At 39.8% G+C, this 18481-nt stretch overlaps 1 protein-coding gene across 6 annotated transcripts in view; it reads right to left on the reverse strand.

Annotated features, from left to right (window-relative positions):
- Gosr1 (golgi SNAP receptor complex member 1) overlaps nucleotides 1–18481 on the reverse strand; it is a 42657-nt gene that overhangs the window by 15800 nt on the left and 8376 nt on the right. For 5 of the 6 annotated variants that reach the window (XR_005878320.1, XR_005878319.1, XR_005878318.1 and 2 more), the window contains exons 5-8: nucleotides 16078–16169; nucleotides 14792–14866; nucleotides 4513–4542; nucleotides 1788–1870 (exon numbers count right to left, since the gene is read on the reverse strand). Coding sequence is in view for 3 of the 6 variants with exons in the window: in XM_005067375.4 (XP_005067432.1) it covers nucleotides 1788–1870; nucleotides 4513–4542; nucleotides 14792–14866; nucleotides 16078–16169 (280 nt within the window). In the remaining 3 variants the exon portion in view is untranslated. Of the gene's footprint in view, nucleotides 1–1787; nucleotides 1871–2169; nucleotides 2397–4512; nucleotides 4543–14791; nucleotides 14867–16077; nucleotides 16170–18481 lie in introns of those variants that run through there. The other variant, XM_021225644.2, reaches the window with a different exon arrangement.

Genomic DNA, 18481 nt, shown 5'->3' on the forward strand with positions numbered 1-18481 from the left:
TGGTCTCCATCTATGGGGTAAGTAGATGAGTGTGTTGCATCACCCCAGAAATGACTCACCATGCATTGACCATTTATGTGAGTTCTTGAGATTCAAACTTACACTGGGTGACAGAGAGGCAGTATGATATGATATGATTTCACAGAAATGAATGAGAAATGCACTGGGGGAGGATGACTCAGTGGACAACAGTGCTTGCTGTACAAGCATGAGGAACTGAGTCTGAATACCCAGCACTCACATAAAATGTCAATGCATAGTGCAAGCATCTGTTATCCTGGTGCTCCTGTGGGGAGATGGGAGATAGAGACAGGTGACTCCCTAGAAGCTTAGGGACCAACTAGCCTGAGACACACAGCTTCATACTAGAAATCCTGTCTCAAACTAGATACACACAAAGAAAGAAAAATCATGGGAATTTAAAATACAAACCTTCAGCTGGGCGTTGGTGGCACACACCTTTAATCCCAGGACTCTGGAGGCCAGCCTGTCTATAGAGCAAGTTCCAGGACAGCCTCCAAAACAATACAAAGAAACCTTTTCTCGAAAAAACAAAAAACAAACAAACAAAAAAATACAAACCTTCAATTTGCCATACACACACACACACACACACACACACACTAGCAGTGGAACTAGGCCAGGCCACTTTTCTGAGCCTAGTTCTTTATCTGCAAAGTAAATAAGTTTCTGTTTTTTCCCTTTAAGGGGAACGACAAAATGAGATATGAGTAGAATAGTACTGTGCAGACTGTACAGCACTGTATGAACTGAGTGATTTGGGATTGCGGTTTTTGTACTAGATTAATAAGAAAATTGATAAAGGACTGGAAAATGCTAAGCAATATCCTTTTGGGGGGCCAATAGATCATCAGGATAAAAGTACTGATAACCTGGCATTATGCTGACCCTGCCCCAATAACTGGCAGGGTACACAAACAGCCTTCAGACAGATAGTTAGACAGCTCAGCGGGCCCTCTGTTGCATGGTTACATCATGCATGCGTAAGGACTCTGTACGCAGAAAACAGGCAAGCTGGGACCAGATGATACTCAACTTTTGAAAATCTTAGGTCCTTCTTTACATCCACCCCAGAATCCTCCCACCCCCTTCTTTGAAGCAATCCTATTTTGAGTTGGAAAGCTAAAAGTTTAAAAATTAAAAAGCAGAAACTCTGCTCTGAACTTGGGCTTGTGCAGTCACCACATTCTACCAGAACTTCTACACACCCACAGGGTCCCCTCCCTTCAAGGTACTTGTGACTGATTTGTCCTCCAAAGTGGCAAGTTAGAAAACACAGTGTTGGCCCAGCACTCGGGAGGCAGAGGCAGGTGGATCTCTGTGAGTTCAAGGCCAGCCTGGGCTACAGAGAGAGTGCCAGGATAGGTCCCAAAGCTACACAGAGAAACCCTGTCTTGAAAGACAAAAAACAAACAAACAAACAAAAAAACCCACAGTGTTGGGGTGGTTGAGAACAACACATACAGGGGGTACTAACTTGAACCCAGAGCTTTTAAAGACAAAAAAATTGTGAATAATTTTACTAATCTAAATCTTGAGTGTTAAATCTCTGGAATGCTGTCTCCTAGAAATGGTACTAAAAGTAAGTTTACCACAAAGTAGGAAGTCCTCATATGATGTAACTGCTAAGGGATTCTACAGCTACCAATACTGGTGGACCTGCATCCCTACCCCCAGAAAATAGAAAAAAAAAACCCCACCAAAATAACAACAACAACAACAACAAAAAACTCCTTCATCCCATCAACAGATTTCAAAAAGGATACTGGCCAAAGTGTTCATTTTGCTGTGAATTGACTTGAGCATTCCTCTCTGTGAAGTCATATTTTCTTTTGTTGCCATAGCGATGCTTCAAGTGGGGGAAAGAGACAATGAGTTGGCACTGGAGAATTACCTTGCTCAATTCATCACTAGAAGTACAGTGAGCAACCAATCCCGGAATGACCAGGCAAGAAATGGGTACAAATCAGTGCCCAGCTACCTTGCCGTTGTCTTTTTCTGACTTAACCCACCATTATCCAATGAAGTCTTTTTGTTATGAGTCATCTTATATTTTCTTCAAAGTAACTAATGAAATGAGACATTAAGAGACAACTCATACATTACAAAGATGCTTCTAGTGGCTTTAAAAAGGACCAACTACTAAAATACTTTTAATCAGAAAAAACTTTATGAGGAAAGCAAAGAATCACAACCATAAAAACAGAGCCCAAGCATGTATCCGCATTCAACCAGCTCTCAACATAAAAGCAAAAGAGGTTTCAAAATTCTAGGGCATCAGTAGGCAGATCCAGGGATTCACTAAACATAACTGTGAAAGGGGAAAAATTGCCTTTTCATAGAATGCAGCCTCTTCTTGGGACCACTCTGACATCCTGTTGAGAATGTGAGATAATAATCTTTTTGTTATCACTTCCATGATCATGTATTTTCAAGTCTGATTGCCATAGATACTAGACTCCTAGAGGGTTACCTTGATATGTAACACATAGGAGAATGCTTTAGATATTAACAAAAAAATTGAAAGGGGGGAGTTTTTGGTAGATATGATCAAGAATCATTGTACATATTTAAAGTCAAATAAAATACACCCTAAAATTTATTTTAAAGAGTCACAGAAATTGGAGAGAAATGGTGGCTAGATAAACTTTCCTGATTTACCCTTGACCCGTTTTTCCTCCACAGAGTGACATCAGACCAAAGACACTTGAGCTGGGGAAGGACCATCTGAAGCCTTGGTTCCCTTGTGGGCTCTAAGGAAGACAGCCGGCTGGAGGGGCTACATATACCTTCTCAAGAAAGTGACCCAAAGAAACACAGGGAGCCTGACAATAGGAACCTGTGAACTCTGTGTCCTGAGGTTGCAGTAATGGACTCAATTCCCCTTGGCTCCTGTACTTGCAGAGAGACTTATGGGCTATTAGTGTAATGTTCGGCTCCTGAAGGGGAAAATCCACGGGACCATCCTTGCTGGTAAGCTTAACTTCATGGGCAAAGCTTCAGAACAAACTACAAGGTGAAGGGAGGTGCTAGAGGGACAATAAATTAATCAATACTCAATACTTGGGGGGGGGCAACAAAAATATCAAAAACACCCCACAAAGCCAGTGACCTCAAAGAACAAAGTCAGAAAGGCATAGGATGAGCTCAGTTTGGCACAGGATGTTTGGAAAAAGCAAGGAGTAGTTGTCCAAAGAGCTGGTCAGGAGATGGTCACTGAAGCCAGGAAAGGAAATGAGAGACAGGCAAACAAGGCGATAGCAGAAGGAAGCAGAAGAATGGGACTATCCTTTACAAGACTGCCAACAAGACCCAAAAACCTAGCTGTGGGGCTCTGGCCAAGGAAGGCTATGAGCACATTCTGTCTCTAAAGTGCACGAACTCTACACTGGTGGTCCTATACACAGCAGTGATGAAGGTCAGGCAGTGTCATGAAGATCCTGGGATCCAGACCATCATTTAGGAGCTGAGGCCTCAGCTTCCCAGATGCTGGGATTATGCGCATGTGCCACTTTGAAAGTCTTGAGAAGAAAGGAAACCAACAGAAGAAATGGAAATTGACCAAATTCTGCTTGAAATGACAACAAGGGCCTTGAACAAAGCACTCTCCTTTAAAATAGCTTTATGGTCTTACACAAAGTAACAGAATTCAAACCCAGGATGAGTAATGAGGACACTCTGAAACATATAGGCCTGTTTCTTAGAGGGGGACTACCATTATCTCATGTGCACTCTGACTCACAAGTGGATAGACATTAAAAAATAATTTCCACAAAGCACTTTGTATTCCTTGGAGAATGGATATGACTTTAAGTTATTACCTTGTTGAATATGCATGATTTCTAGTACCACATAAAGTCTATCTAGACATACTTTCCCATCTCATCCCATCATCTGTAGTTGAGCTGAGTGAAATGCAGGCTATTATTTCAAGTGTCAAATACTTAGAGATAAAACATAAGCTTCATATAATATATAATGCTTTAAAATGATAAATCATTCATATGCTTACTGGAACTTCAGATTTTGTATCAGTATTATGAACTAAGCATAATTACCTATCTAAAAAATGTGATTTACCTTGTGTGTACATGTGCATGCAGAGGTCAGAGGATAACTGTCAGGAGTTGGTACCTTTTTTCTACCATGAAGACCCCAAGGGTCCGGTCGTCACATTTGGTGGCGGGCTCCTAAATCCTCTGAGCCATCTCACTGTCTCAGAGCAGTGAGTTCTCGATATTACCACAGGCAAAGTCCTTAATTTCTTTTCATTTTGGCAGTATCTATTGATCCATGTCTAACTCATGAACCAGTTACTAAGAAGATTAAATGTCCCTTATAAAGGAAGGCCACAGCAGACATGCATTTCCATCTAGTGAAAGCCCCATCTCTAAGGAGCATGACTAGACCTTCACTCTAGTCAACAGGGTTGGCATGATTTGTTCATTAAGTGTGCAAAGAACAATGAAGTAAAAGAAAAACTATTCCTACCTTATTGTTTCTTCTATCAGACGATCAGAGCTGAAAAAAAGAAAGAAATTTCAAATTTTGGAAATAATTAAACTTACACTTCAAAATATTTAATTTTTTCCTATGTGTATAAACTTTATAGCCTTTTCTGTACATAGAATAATTAAGATTTTTTTTAGCACATCTAGAGAAAATCCTGAACTTAGAAATTAATTCAGTCACATGTGAAGTAATTTACATTTTGCTTTTGTCAATTAACCCTTTTGGTTTTTTTGTGACATTCCTTATTATTGAAGTCTGGCAGGTTTTAATGACAGCATCAAGAAGTGAAAGTTCTTCAATCCAGATAAAGCTGTCACTACTCTCTATTCAAAAGTAAGAATTACAACCAACTTTTTGAGACAAGATGATAAATGCAGTCTGGTGTCTCTAAGTAGTAGTACTCAAACCTCAAAGTTCCTGCCTATTTGGGAAAAAAACAAAACTAAACCAAAGCTTAGCTCCTGAAACTTCAGAATCCAAGAATGTGATCAAAAAACAAATATGCCTCCAACACCTCACACCATGTAAGAAATAGTCATTCTAGGAGGAACATACAGAGAGATAAGCTTGGGACTTAGTAATCGGGCTTTACTAAGCTTAACATCAGAAAGCACAGAAACAAATTTCCAGGATTCGACATTTATTTTGGCAAGTATAAGGCATGGAGTAGCACAAAAATAAATAATTGATTTCCCCAGCCACTTCCTTCCAAAAGAATTATTCTGTTCACTCTATAAAACAGAACACAGAGGTTTCAATTTAACAGTGATACAAAGTTCAATAAGGTGAGTTCCATAAGAATGCCTAAATACCTTACATAAGTCCTACAATTAAAAATTTAAAAAGTAAAAGCCAGATATCCTGGAACTCACCACAAAGATCAGGCTGGTCTCAAACTCAGAGATCCACCTGCCACCTGCCTCCTGAGTCCTGAGATTGACTACAGGTGTGTGCCGCCACCACCTAGCTTACTTCAAAGTATTTTGGTCAAACATCTTAGTAGGTAAAATAAAGAATTTAGAGTCAACAGGTGTGTTGACTATAACATAAATGAAATGCTTCAGAGTTTCCATTTTCTGTTAATGAATGTTTTAAAAGGATTGGAGGGCTGGGGATGAAGCTTAGCTGGTAGGGTTATATAAACTCTGTGCAGTGGCATATGCCTATAACTCCAACACTTGGAAAGTAGAGGCAGGAGGATCAGAAGTTGAAGATTATCCTCAGCTATGGAAAGAGTTCAAGACCAACTTGGCATACAAGACACCTTCGTCTCCAACAAACAAATGAATGAACGAACAGGACTGGGAGCCTTGAGATGAATCACAACACTTAAAAAATAGCACTCTGCAATGGTTTTTGAATCTTCTTATATATGGAGTTAAGAGCTAATCAGAAATACAACATACATCACGGTTAAGGTTCAACCATGTGGCTGTCTGAACCCATGTCATGGACTTTTCATACCATAAAGCTCACAGAAACAATCCAAGAGAAAGTGGCATGCACAAGGCATGAACCTACAGGTAAGGTTGATTCAGATCAAGGTACTTTGATGGCTCTTAGCTGCTCTTTAGTTAAGGTCTCCTTTCACAATTCCAAAAACTTAAAAGTGTATGTGTACGTGTGTGTGTGTGTGTTTGTGTATACAGGTGCCTATGGAGGCCACCAAAGGGCATCAGATCCTCTGGAACTCTAAGTCACGCAGCCATCTCTCCAACCCCTCATAGCTCTTAACATAAACAACTTACACATCTCAAAGTCTAGCTCAAAAGCTGTGCCCTTATGAAGCTTCCCTGGACCCACCTGTCTATACAGGCAAACCAAATTCTTCTTTACATTATAATATTACGCCCTCACATTAGTTCATTTGGGAATCTAATATTTAAAGCACTTTGGATATTGTGCTACAGAAAAAGAAAAGTTTTCACATAAACTCTCACTATCTCAGAGGATATCACATTTATTTGTTTACTACTTCTCTAAGCAGCATGAGTTCCCAGAGGTAGAGACTGGGTCTAATGCATCTTTGATTCCCTGGAGTCTAGTACAGTACCTAGCACACAGGAGATACTCATTAAATGCTTAATAAATGAATGAATAAATGAGTAACAGACACTTCTTGCATTAACAAAATATCAATCAGGATTAGCACTGGAATAATCCTTATAATCTTTGTAAGTTTTCCACAGAAGAACACACATTTTTATAATCATAATTTTATAATCCCTCATTATGACACAGTTCCTCCATTCGAAGACCTTTGTTAAGAAGGTTGTGTGTTGGCCAGATGCATGCCTTTAATCCCAGCACTCAGGAGGCAGAGGCAGGAGGATCTCTGTGAGTTTGAGGCCAGCCTGGTCTACAAAGCAAGTTCCAGGACAGCCTCCAAAACAATACAAACTCTGTCTCAAGAAAAGAAAAAAAAAAAAAAAAAAAAAGAAAATGAGCTGTGTGTAATAGCCCCAACTGTGAACTGACTGTGGGGCAAACCTATAACCCTAGTTCTTGGGAAGTGCGGGCAGGAGGACCACAAGTTCAAGGTCATCCTTGGCTAACCAAGTCATTCTGCTTTGCCATTTATTTCAATATTGCAGGTAAGTGGACTGCTTAAGGCAAATCTGTAATGGGGAACCTTGAACTACCCCATGAATGGAATGACTCATAAAGAAACAAATGCCACCTGTTTGCATAAGCTGAAATTCCAATTCTCTACTACACAAATGACCTCTGAGGGATTCCTTAGAATTTCTTCAACATACTTCCCAGTGTTCACTTCAGAACACTAATGTCTGAGGACTACTTAATTATCATCATGTCCTTCTTGTCACATGGACTGACACCTCTAAAGTCAAGAGCCAAACTAAGTCTTTTACTCCCTTTAAGTTTTAACTGTCTAGTGTGTGTGTGTGGTCATAGCAATGACAAACATTTTTTATCAAATAATACTTCCTAAAAGTTTTCCCTCTACCTAAGGCACTTTCTCTTTGGAGTAACATTTCACACATGCAAACACAAAAACAGAATATGTATGCATGTATATAAACTGTTTCCTTGTAGTTACATGTGAATAACAAGCAGCAAGCATGAACTTAGAACCAAGGCTGATGCATAAACTTGCTGTCCAGATAGATAATTGTGACTATTAACCATACCAGTCTGGTTTCCCTGCCAGCAACCCCACAGCATATAGCATTCAAAAATACTCAAGTCTGTCAACAAAACTACATGAATTAATGAGTACTCAAGATCAAATCCTTAGATGCCAGGATTCTGAATAATTTCTCTCACAGATATTATATCTGACCATTATATAACTTGAATTCTATGATACTTATTAAACAAACCTACAATGCAACATCTTTAGAGACTTACTTTTATTATATTTTTAAATTATGTTAATTATGTGTACATAGGTATGTGCCTGAGTGCAGGTCCTGTAAAAGCCAGAGGCATTGGTTCTCCTGTAGTGTTACTGGCAGTTGTCATCTACTTAATGTGGATTACGGAAATGAAACTTCAGTCCTCTGTAAGAGCAACATGCACTCTAAACTGCTAAGCCGTCTCTCCAGTCCCATAAGCACACGCACTTGCATGGGAACCCCCCCCACACACACACATAAAAAGGGTTGTTAATGCAGTCCCTTTCTCTTTCAGTATTTACTTTTCTTGTCTTTTTGGTTGTGAGCCTAGCATTCAATGGCTGAACCATCTGTACAGACATACTATTTATTTTTATTTCTGTTAATCTTCCATAAGTACTATATTCTCATATGCAGAAAGGGCTGACAAAGCCTTGAGCACGCATTATCTTAGCAACTCTGTGCAGTCTATGCCATCAGAAACACCTTGAAGAGCAGCACAAAAGCAACAAATCAGAGGACCTGGGCTCAAATTTTTGTGCATCCCAGACCAGTCAGTACTACACAGTGAGACCCTGTCTCAAAAAGAAAAGAAAAAAAAGGTCTACTGGTGATCTAGTTAGGTTAGTAGAGTGCTTGCCAAGCATGCATGAAGTTCTGAGTTCAATTCCCAGTACTATATAAGCTGGGCATGGAAACACACACCTGTAATAGGCAGAATGATCACTAGTTCAAGGTCTTTGACTACACAATGAGTTCAAGGCTAGCCTGGGATATACAAGACCCTGTCTCAAAACAAACTGAGCCAGCCTAAAATATTTCTGCAAAAAACTTTAGACTATACCAATGACATGGCTGGTAAAATTTAAAATTAAAAATATTAAAACCCTAAACATAACCGAATGTCATATGAAAAATAATCAACAGCTAAAAGGCAATAAAACAATTCTTTCCTCATTCATAGACATGGTCAGACCCAAGGTAACACAAATAGATAATGTGTACATTCTAAATGTCTGCTAAGTGGTCAAACAAGATATCAACTATAATCAATCTTATTTAAGTATGACATGCTTTGTACAATGGCTCTATATTTGAAAAAATACTGGAACTAAATTCTTTGAAATGTTTTTAACTATAAAATGAGTTAACTTTAGTGGCATTCATCTTTATGTAACACAAGCTCTCATTCCACTTTAAAAGTGAAAAAATGAGAGAAGCGAAGTGATGCACTTTCAGAGTAAATGCTCTTCCAGTTCTCTATAAAAGCAGGCCCCGATGGTTCCTTGTTACAACAAATATAAAAATTTAAAGAAACACTCACAGGAAAGGCAGTGTGGGACAAATAGCAAACGTTAGGAACTGTATGTTCAGTAAAAGCTATACTATTAAACAGTTATGAGATCTCGACCTACATTTTCTCCGGGTCTTGTTTCTTCACTGGTGCACAGAGGGAGGCTTCTCAGAGACGAACTAACTAGAGATTTAAATTTTCACTTTTCTCTGTGTGTATGTGTGGTATTGCACGCACGTGTGCAGGTGCAGATGTCAGTGCACATGTGAAGCCAGAGGAGGGTGTCAGGTGTCCCTCTCTCCCCTATTCCTTTGAGGTATAGCTAGGCTGGTGGCCAGGAGGCCACAGTGATCCTGTCTCCATGCTCCAGTGCTGGGTCCCAGGCACACGTGGGACATCTACTGAGAGGTGCTCGGATCTGAATCTCCGTCTTCCCAGCTGTACACCAAGTGCTCTTACCATAAGCTGTCTCTCCAGCCCCAGAATTTAAAATTTCCAAAGGATTTAACAAGGAATCCATTTTACAAAACAAAAGAATACTGGTTATATGAATATTTCCTATAGTCCTTAAAATTAATTTCATATTTGTGTGTATATTAAATATTCAATAAATATTTGGAGAATAACTGAATGAGTGAAATAAGTCTTCTCCATTAGGGTATAACGTATATTCTTGTTTATGAAAACAAAATCAATGGCTTTGCTTGTAACCACTGATTCACACAACAAATGTTAAGTGTTAACGGTACAACAGGGGCTGGAGAACCAAACATGCTAATGATAGAATAAGTTCTCCCTCATGAAATTTATATTAAGGAGGGTCCAACAGAGAAAAGACAGAAAAAATAAACCACTAGACACTGTCCTGAGCGCTTTGAGGGAAACAAGAAAGAGGCTTGCTTTGTTAAGCCTTACAGGGTGGGTGAGCCGAGTTAACGAGTAGGAATGGCCTCCGTGAGGAGGGACAGGTAAGCACAGAACCTAACTTTTCAACAAGCAAGTTCTCTGGAAGAGTAGGAAAACATGTGGATAAAACAAAGCAAAGGCACAGCGAGGATGACAGGGAAAGGGCTTGGTACCCGGGAAAGGAAACAGGCCCCTGTAACAAGCAGCTCGCTGCAAAGGGAGAAAGGGGTAGGGATGAAACATGGAGTTAAGACAGTTAGGCAAGATGACCCCACATAGAGGGCACTGCAGACCCAGGAAAAGCTAATTCATTTGAGGGAATGGGGGAAGAAGGGAATTAAAGTAGAATTTCTTTCAGTAAGTGGATTAGGTGAAGAGCTTCTGCTTAAGCATACCACGGCTGTCTACAGTTTGTGGTCTAGCAGAAAACAGAAAGCCTAAATGGATGCAAACAGCTGGTGAACAGCTTCACTGGAGCCCTGAGCATACCACATCCTTTCAGGTAGTTTTCCAACTCCTCTGGCAACAAGAACGATTTATGCTTCACGTTGAGCTGATTATGGTGAGCCACCTACTGGCCCAGTGACAGTCAAGACTTCTTTCCCGTTATCTACAAATACCCATACCACTTACAACTGGAAAACCTTACCACAAAGGACTCACTGAGCTGGGTGGACTCACTGGTAAATCCTACACATATAAGAGGAAACATAATTAAGCCTGTACAAACTCCTTTAGAAAATACAAAGGGCACATATCCCACGTCACTTAACAGGGACAGTATTACTTGTGATAAAAAACACACAGACATTTCCAGAATAGAAAACTAGGTTATATTTCATAATAATGCAAAATTCATTAAAATAAGTCCAGCAGTTACAGAAAAGAAATTTCATGATCAAGTAGGATTCTAGAATTCAATACTGGTTTAATATTAGAAAATAATGTAATTTATCATTGTTCCCCTCAATAGTTACAGTTAATTGATTAATTAAAAAACTGAACCCCATTCATGATATCAGCAAGAAGGAGCCTGGAAACAAACACCTCACTGGCAATACTAACAACAACAACAACAAAAACCAAAACAAAACTCCATAAGCCTAGATCTAAGTTCCTGAATAACACTTACTAATAAAAGAAACTGAGGCCGCTTAATAAAGTGGCTGAGCAGAGGAAAGGAAAATATAACAGGAGCCACAAATTTTTCAGCTACCAGATGTCAAATGACAGATGCCAACCCAAGTGAGGCCCAATGATGTTAGCAACAACGTAACTATAGTCTCAGACAAAACCCTACTTGCATCTGAGTCCATGCAGAGGAACAGAGTAAAATATAGGAAGAGACAGCTCTCTTCCTTACAGATCTAAAGTCAATGTAAGAAGGACTGACTAAACCAAACCACCACCAGACAGAACACTGCACTAAGGGTAAGATCAGACATGAATACTAACCTTAGTGAGAACATTTTAAGGAGAAACAGTATTTGTGGAATTTCCAAGCTTTTTTTTTTTAAAAATTAGGGGCTGGAGAGATAGCTTATAGGTTAAGATCACTCACTGTCAGCTTTCCCAGAGGTCCTGAGTTCAATCTCCAACAACAACATGGTGGCTCACTGTCATCTATTATGGGATCTGATGCCCTCTTCTGGAGTGCAGGTATACATGCAGATAGAGTACCATACACATAAAACAAATAAATCTTTAAAAATTGTTTAAAAAATAATAAGGGATGGAAAGGACTCAGCAGCTAAGAGCACTTGATGCCCTTACAGAGACTTGAGTTCAGTTCCCAGCACCAACATGGTGGCTTACAACCTTTCACTACAATTTCACAGGTCTAGCACCTTCTTCTGGCCTCTTTGGGTACCAGGCATGCATACATATATGTTGGTAAAATATTCACACACTTAAAATTTACATTTTAATTGCTTCTGTGTGCATATGTACATGCACGTGTCACAAGCATACAAGCAGAGGTCAGATGTCAACTTATATGAGTTGATTCTTTTCCTCCACCATGCAGGTCTTAGAACTGATTTCAGGTCATCAGGCTTGGTGGAAGTACCTTTTCTTGGTGGCCATTTCTCCAGCCCTGTTGCTTTTTGGGGACAAAGTCTCAATATGTTGTTCAGTCTTGCCTCAAATTTATAATTCACACATTTCAACCTCCCATATAGATCTCATTTATATATTACAACAGGAAATATAGTTAGCATGTGTACACACACACACACACACACACACACACACACAGAGTCATAGGGCTAGGGGTGTACTAAATGATAGCATGCTTGCCCAGCATGCAGAAGGACTTCTCTTCTGGAAGAGAAACAACACATAAATCATATCCAGCTGTGAACCCTGCAAGCTACAATATCTGGCCCAGCAAGACATGTCCACTGGTGCAACAGTGTCATGAATGGCATGGGACTAACCAACTTTCTCCCACTCCACCAGATGAAATCCATACCTGACACCATTATGAGGCTAAGTACCTATGGCTAGATAGGTCAGAGGCTATAGGAGAAAATTTACTACTAATATTCTGATAATATAACCAATTCCTAATGGTATCGTTACATCCATAGATTAAGGCACCTCTCAGTCCTCAAAAGAGAAGCTTCTGCTTGCAGTAGGTGATGATTAAAACAGACACAAAACTGGCTAAGATGCAGAGAGTAAGAGATGACAGAATTTTCAGACATATAAAATATTTTGAATCAAAACCACTGCACAGGCTAAGCTGGCCTGGAATTCACGCCATAGATCAGTCTGTCTTTAAGCTAGTGAGCTTCCTGTCAGCCTCCTAAAGGCTGGGGATGCTTAAGCATGTGTAACCATGCCCGGCTGACTGTCCTTTTTGAGGCAATAAATACAGAAACACTAATATAATCTAATTTTTGTTCTGTATTTCTTGAATATAGTACCTTCTGAATTACTTCATACTCTAGGAGTATATTGATATAGTTCTGGATGCAATACAAAATTCTTTCATGGTGATTTTTACCTAACACAGAAACAACTACCAAGGCTATAAGGGTCCTTAACTATATATACTCTAGAAGAGACTGCCCCTGTACCAATCAATAATATGCAACAAATAAAAGAACTAGGGCCCCATAAGATGGCTCAGCATGCTGCCAAAGCTAAGGATTGAGTTTGATCCCTATAGCACACATGGCGGAAGGAAAGAAGAAATTCCTAAAACCTGTTCTCTGACCTTCATGTGCATGCTGGGACACATACGCTGCAAACAAAATAAACTTTAGAAAGTAATTTATAATAAAAGGATCTGGAGAGATGGTACGCTGGTTAAAGTGATTGCCATGCAAACATGACCACCAGAGTTCAGATGACCAGAATCCATGGAAAATGCCAGGTAGGTGCAGTGGACCACCTGGAACTCAAGCTTCCAAATGAAGAGACAAAGGATCCCCAGAGCAAGGTGGCCAGAAAGACTAGTCATACTGGTGAGCTGTGGATTTGAGAGACCCTGCCTTAACGAATAGGGTGGAAGAGTGGGAAAGGATTAGTCTCAGCCTCAGGTCTCTATATTCAAACAAACAAACAAACAAAAGGATCTTAATTGGTCAAGTGGATGGTTCAGAGGTACAACAGCACTTGCCTAGCATGACTTCAATCCTCAATACCACATACAAGACTTGGTATCACTATGTGTGTACATGTACATGCATTTATACATGTGTGCTGAGATACACTCTTACTCTGTTGCCCAGACTGGTCTTGAACTGCTGGGACAAAGCAACCATTCTGACTCACTTTTCTAAGTAGCTGGAATTGCAGACATGTACCACCACACCCTGCTCTCTCTATTTTTTTTTTCTTTTCTATGTGCATGGGTGTTTTGCCTCCATGTGTACCTGGTGCCTATGTAGGCCAGAAGAAGACATTGGATTCCCTGGGACTGGAGTTACAGTTGTGAGCCACCATGTAGATGCTGGGAATTGAGCCCAGGTTCTTTGGAAGAGCAGCCAGTGTTCTTAACTACTGAGCTATTGCTCCAGTCTCTTGTGTCTTGATTTTAACAGTTTGTATTTAAAGTGGTGGCCTTTACAGGGAAATAATTTCAACAGTACCTCAAGCTTATCAGACATAACCAATTAATGACAGTCAGTACCAAATAGCAAACTAATTCCTAACATTGACTATTATGGATATGCAAGGACTGACAAACTGAGCTCAGAGACAACTATTCTGATCCTCAAGTTCTACTACAAAATACAAACAAGAAAAAAATCATGGCGAAAAACAGATGGCACAGGAGTAGTATGTGGGGACTTATTTAAAATGCATGTATATGCCACCCAATCATTTCTGCTGAAATCTTGGGAAGCAAATTTTTTGTTTTGTTTTTTCCATTTGATATTTGGCCTTATTAACCTATAAATCTTCTTCAATAAGTAAGTGGTGAGAGACAATTCAAGCATAAATTATCATTATTATTACGGATCCCATTAATAACTTGCAGTAAGGATAACAGTCACATAGCAGTAGGCAGGCAGAGAGAAGACAGGGAAAGAGTAGAGTAAAATCCTCAAAGGGCATCTTTTAATTATGGCTGATGAGCTGCCATCTATTTCCACTTAACCCACTTGGAGCAGGGATAAATTCTCACCCACAAAGACCTTACTATAATAAAATGTCTTTATAAGCACAGAAAGCAGGTAGTACTCACTTTCGAAGGTGGTCATGTTCTTTCAAAAACAGTTCAGTTCTCCTGTTGTTAACTCCAGACCCACTTTTATATGACCTAGAACAACATCATGAAAAGGTAAGAACATTTAGCACCATCAGGTTAAGGGACTAACTCTAGTAATAGCAGAAGAGACTATAGTTTCCAATAAACAATCAGAATATAATGCATTTCATTTCCCTTGAAAACTACTATCACAGATGTAAAACACAAATGCTCCTCCAGTTTAGATTTAGGGTTTTCTGTTTTTCACCAAACCAATCCAATCTTCTTATGAGGGATCTAATTTTTCTTTTGTGTACTGTCTTCTGCATCATTTTCTTCAACAGAAGCAAAACTTTAGACACACATGGCACACGGGGCAAGAAAGCTACTGAAACCATTTTAACTTTCACAGTAGTGTCAGCCACTGGCCAGCCAAAGCCTGAGGACAGTGAAACCCAACTGTTCAATCTCGGCACACTTTAGGATTCCATGTTCATTGCCAGCACAATAAAGTCAGCAAAAGTGACATTTACTTCTATCAACATCATTTTCCTGCTTTCCATTAGGAATAAGAATCAAGAACACTTTCTTTGTCACTTCCTCCTCCTCCTCCTCTTTCTTTCTTTCTTTTTTTTTTTTTTTTTTTGAGGCAGGGTCTCCCTATAGCCCTGGCTGTCCTGGAATTCACTCTAAAGAACAGGCTGTCTTTGAGCTTACAGAGATGTGCCTATCTTTGCCTCCTGAGTGCTGAGATTAAAAGTTAGGCCACCATGACTGGCCTTAAAGAACATTTTAAAAAATTCCTGAACTGTACCAATGCCTACAAAAAGGATCATGTGAAGGTACAGAAGAAAAGAGCAAATCTTATGGACTAAGATCACTGTAAAATGCTGGAAGTCCTTAGTTTTATATAAGGCTTCGATTTTGTATTAAGCCTGGAAACTCCTGCCCACTTGCAAATGTTTCAGAATTTCAGGAGTGTTGATAGCTATCTGAATATATAAATTCCAGGGCAAGAGAGAAGCAAACGACGGGGAAATAGCATGAGCGGGAAGGGATCATTCAAGCTGGACTTACGATCAAGGTTGGCAAGGGCTCAAGGGAAGACTGGGAGATGGCAAAGCAGATTCAGTCAGTACTGTAACAAGGCACAAAGGGCAAGGGAATGGAAATCAAAAACCCCAAAATCTAAATCCTGGTATTGCTACTCAATTTGCAATTAACCACAGATAGAGCCTAAATCCACACAAACATTCTATAAAGTAACATGAAAGGTAACTTACTCAATATCTTTTCGTACTGATCCCATCAGATTCTCCCTTTCCCGTATTGCCATAAAGTTTGCTTTGGTTTTATGGAATTCATGTGTATAGTCCTGAAATAAATCGACATCCAGTTTCAACACAAACTATTAATGTTCTTTTATTCTTCTAAAGTAGTAGAGTATGGTCATCAGGTTACACATTTCAAAACACTAAGCTAAGCATCCTACCACCTAGTACCGTATCACACAGAATTGTAACAAAATAATTCTAAGACAAAATGACTTCAAATAGCCTAGGGTAAAAGAGGAGAGAGATTTTTCTACTCAGTGGTATACTTAATAAGGTATATGGCTTATTTTTAATCACACCCTTGCCCCCATCCTCAGGATTGGGATCCAGTCCAGGACTTTACAAAAGCAAAACACATGCTCCACCACTGAGCTACACCCTCAGTTCATTTCCAATTAAGTTTATAGTTCCTGTCCATGTTCCTTTTGTTTTTCTTATTTATATTACTTCTGTGTATAGTAAACAAATGAGTCATTTTTCTGACATCAGATCTTCCTTAGCTCTTTACTACTCAGAAATTATAAACTTCATCTAGGCTCTATTCAGGACTTTGATGGTTTTTCTTTCCTCTCCTTTCTTATGCTTTTTCTACATTTAAATCTTTGGTGGTGTGAGTGGGGGGGGGGGGAAGAGAGATATCTACCAGTAAAGTACTATCTGATACCAGTTAGGCTGTAAAAAGCTGGGTGTTGATAGTGTACCCCTGTAATCTCAGCAGTGAGAAGGCAGAGAAGAGAGGAGCCAGTCATCCTAGCTAAATTGACAAGACCCAGGTCCTAGTGAGACCACTCCTCAAAAACCTAAAGAACAACTAACTTAACAGAGGTTGACTCTGGCACACAAGCATATACACGCACAGACACATGCATGCACACAAACATGTGCACACAAAACTATCTTTAAAGAATGTTTACAATTTGTGCTGGAGAGATGGCTCAGAGGTTAAGAGCACTGACTGATCTTCCAGAGGTACTGAGTTCAATTCCCAGAAACCACATGGTGGCTCACAACCATCTACAATAGGATCTGGTGCCCTCTTATGGTGTGCAAGCATACATGCAAGCAGAATACTGTATAAGTGATAAATAAATAAAATCTTAAAAAAAAGATTTTTACAATGTATGTATGCATGTCTGTGCACGTGTGTAGGTATAGGGCAGTTTGCAGGGGTTAGTTCGCTCCAAGGATTGAACTCAGGTTGTCAGGCTTTGTAGCCAGTGCCTTTACCCACGAAGCCACTTGGCTGGCCCCTAGAAACAAACTATCAAGTATCCTAGTTTTTAAATAGGTCTTAACATCTGGTAGAATTAAATACTCATCTTCACTTTCAGAACTGTACTAAGCTTTATTCTTGATTATTCTTATATGACTCTAAATGAACTTTGGTATCATCTTGCCATTCTATAAATAAAGAAAGGCTTGGCTAGTGCGTACCTGTAATCCCAGTACTTGAGAGATGGAACAAAAGGATCACAAACTCAAGGCCAATTTGTGGTAAAGGAAATTCTGTCTCAAAATAAAATTAATTAGAAAGAAAGGAAGGAAGAAAGGAAGGGAGGGAGGGAGGGAAGGAGGGAAGAAAGAAGGGAAGAAAGGAGAGAGGGAAGAGGAGGAAAAGAAAACAAAGAGCTTCGTATGGGCACACACTTGTAAAGTCAGTATTTGGAGGCTGAGAGAGGAGGATGAAATATAAAAAAGGAAAGTTTCAAAAAGATTCCTATTTTTCTTTGTGTGTGTGAACATGTATGTGTGTATGTGTACGCATGTGTGTGTTTCCTAAACACATGTATGCAGAGGCCAGAAATGAGTAGATATCTTCTTCTACTGCGCTCCATCTGCTTTTTGAGACAGGGTCTCTCAATGAATCTAAAGTTTGCTATCTTGGCTAGGATAGCTGACCAGCAAGTTCTTTGAATCATCTGTGTCCATCTCTCATAATGTTGGTGTTACAGGTACATGTGGCCCTGGCTTGTATATGGGTTCTAAGGATGTGAATTCAGACCTCTTGTTTTCATAGCAAGCACTGTGATCAACCAGCCATCTCTCCAGGCTTTTATTACCACTACCTCTGCCACCACCACCTTCAGACATGGTCTTACTCTGAAGTCCTACCTGACCTGGAACTCATTATGTAAACCAGGTTGGCCTTGAATTCACTGAAACTGACCTGCCTCTGACTCCTGAGTGCTTGGACTTAAAGGTGTGTACTAATTTTTAAAGAGTTCCTAAATGGGTTGGAGAGATGGCTCAGCAGCTTAAGAGTCCTGCTCCGGGTGGTGGTGGCGCACGCCTTTAATCACAGCACTTGGGAGGCAGAGGCAGGTGGATCTCTGTGAGTTCGAGGCCAGGCTGG

Source organism: Mesocricetus auratus, unplaced genomic scaffold, assembly GCF_017639785.1.
Source record: "Mesocricetus auratus isolate SY011 unplaced genomic scaffold, BCM_Maur_2.0 Super-Scaffold_100007, whole genome shotgun sequence".
Taxonomy (NCBI): domain Eukaryota; kingdom Metazoa; phylum Chordata; class Mammalia; order Rodentia; family Cricetidae; genus Mesocricetus; species Mesocricetus auratus.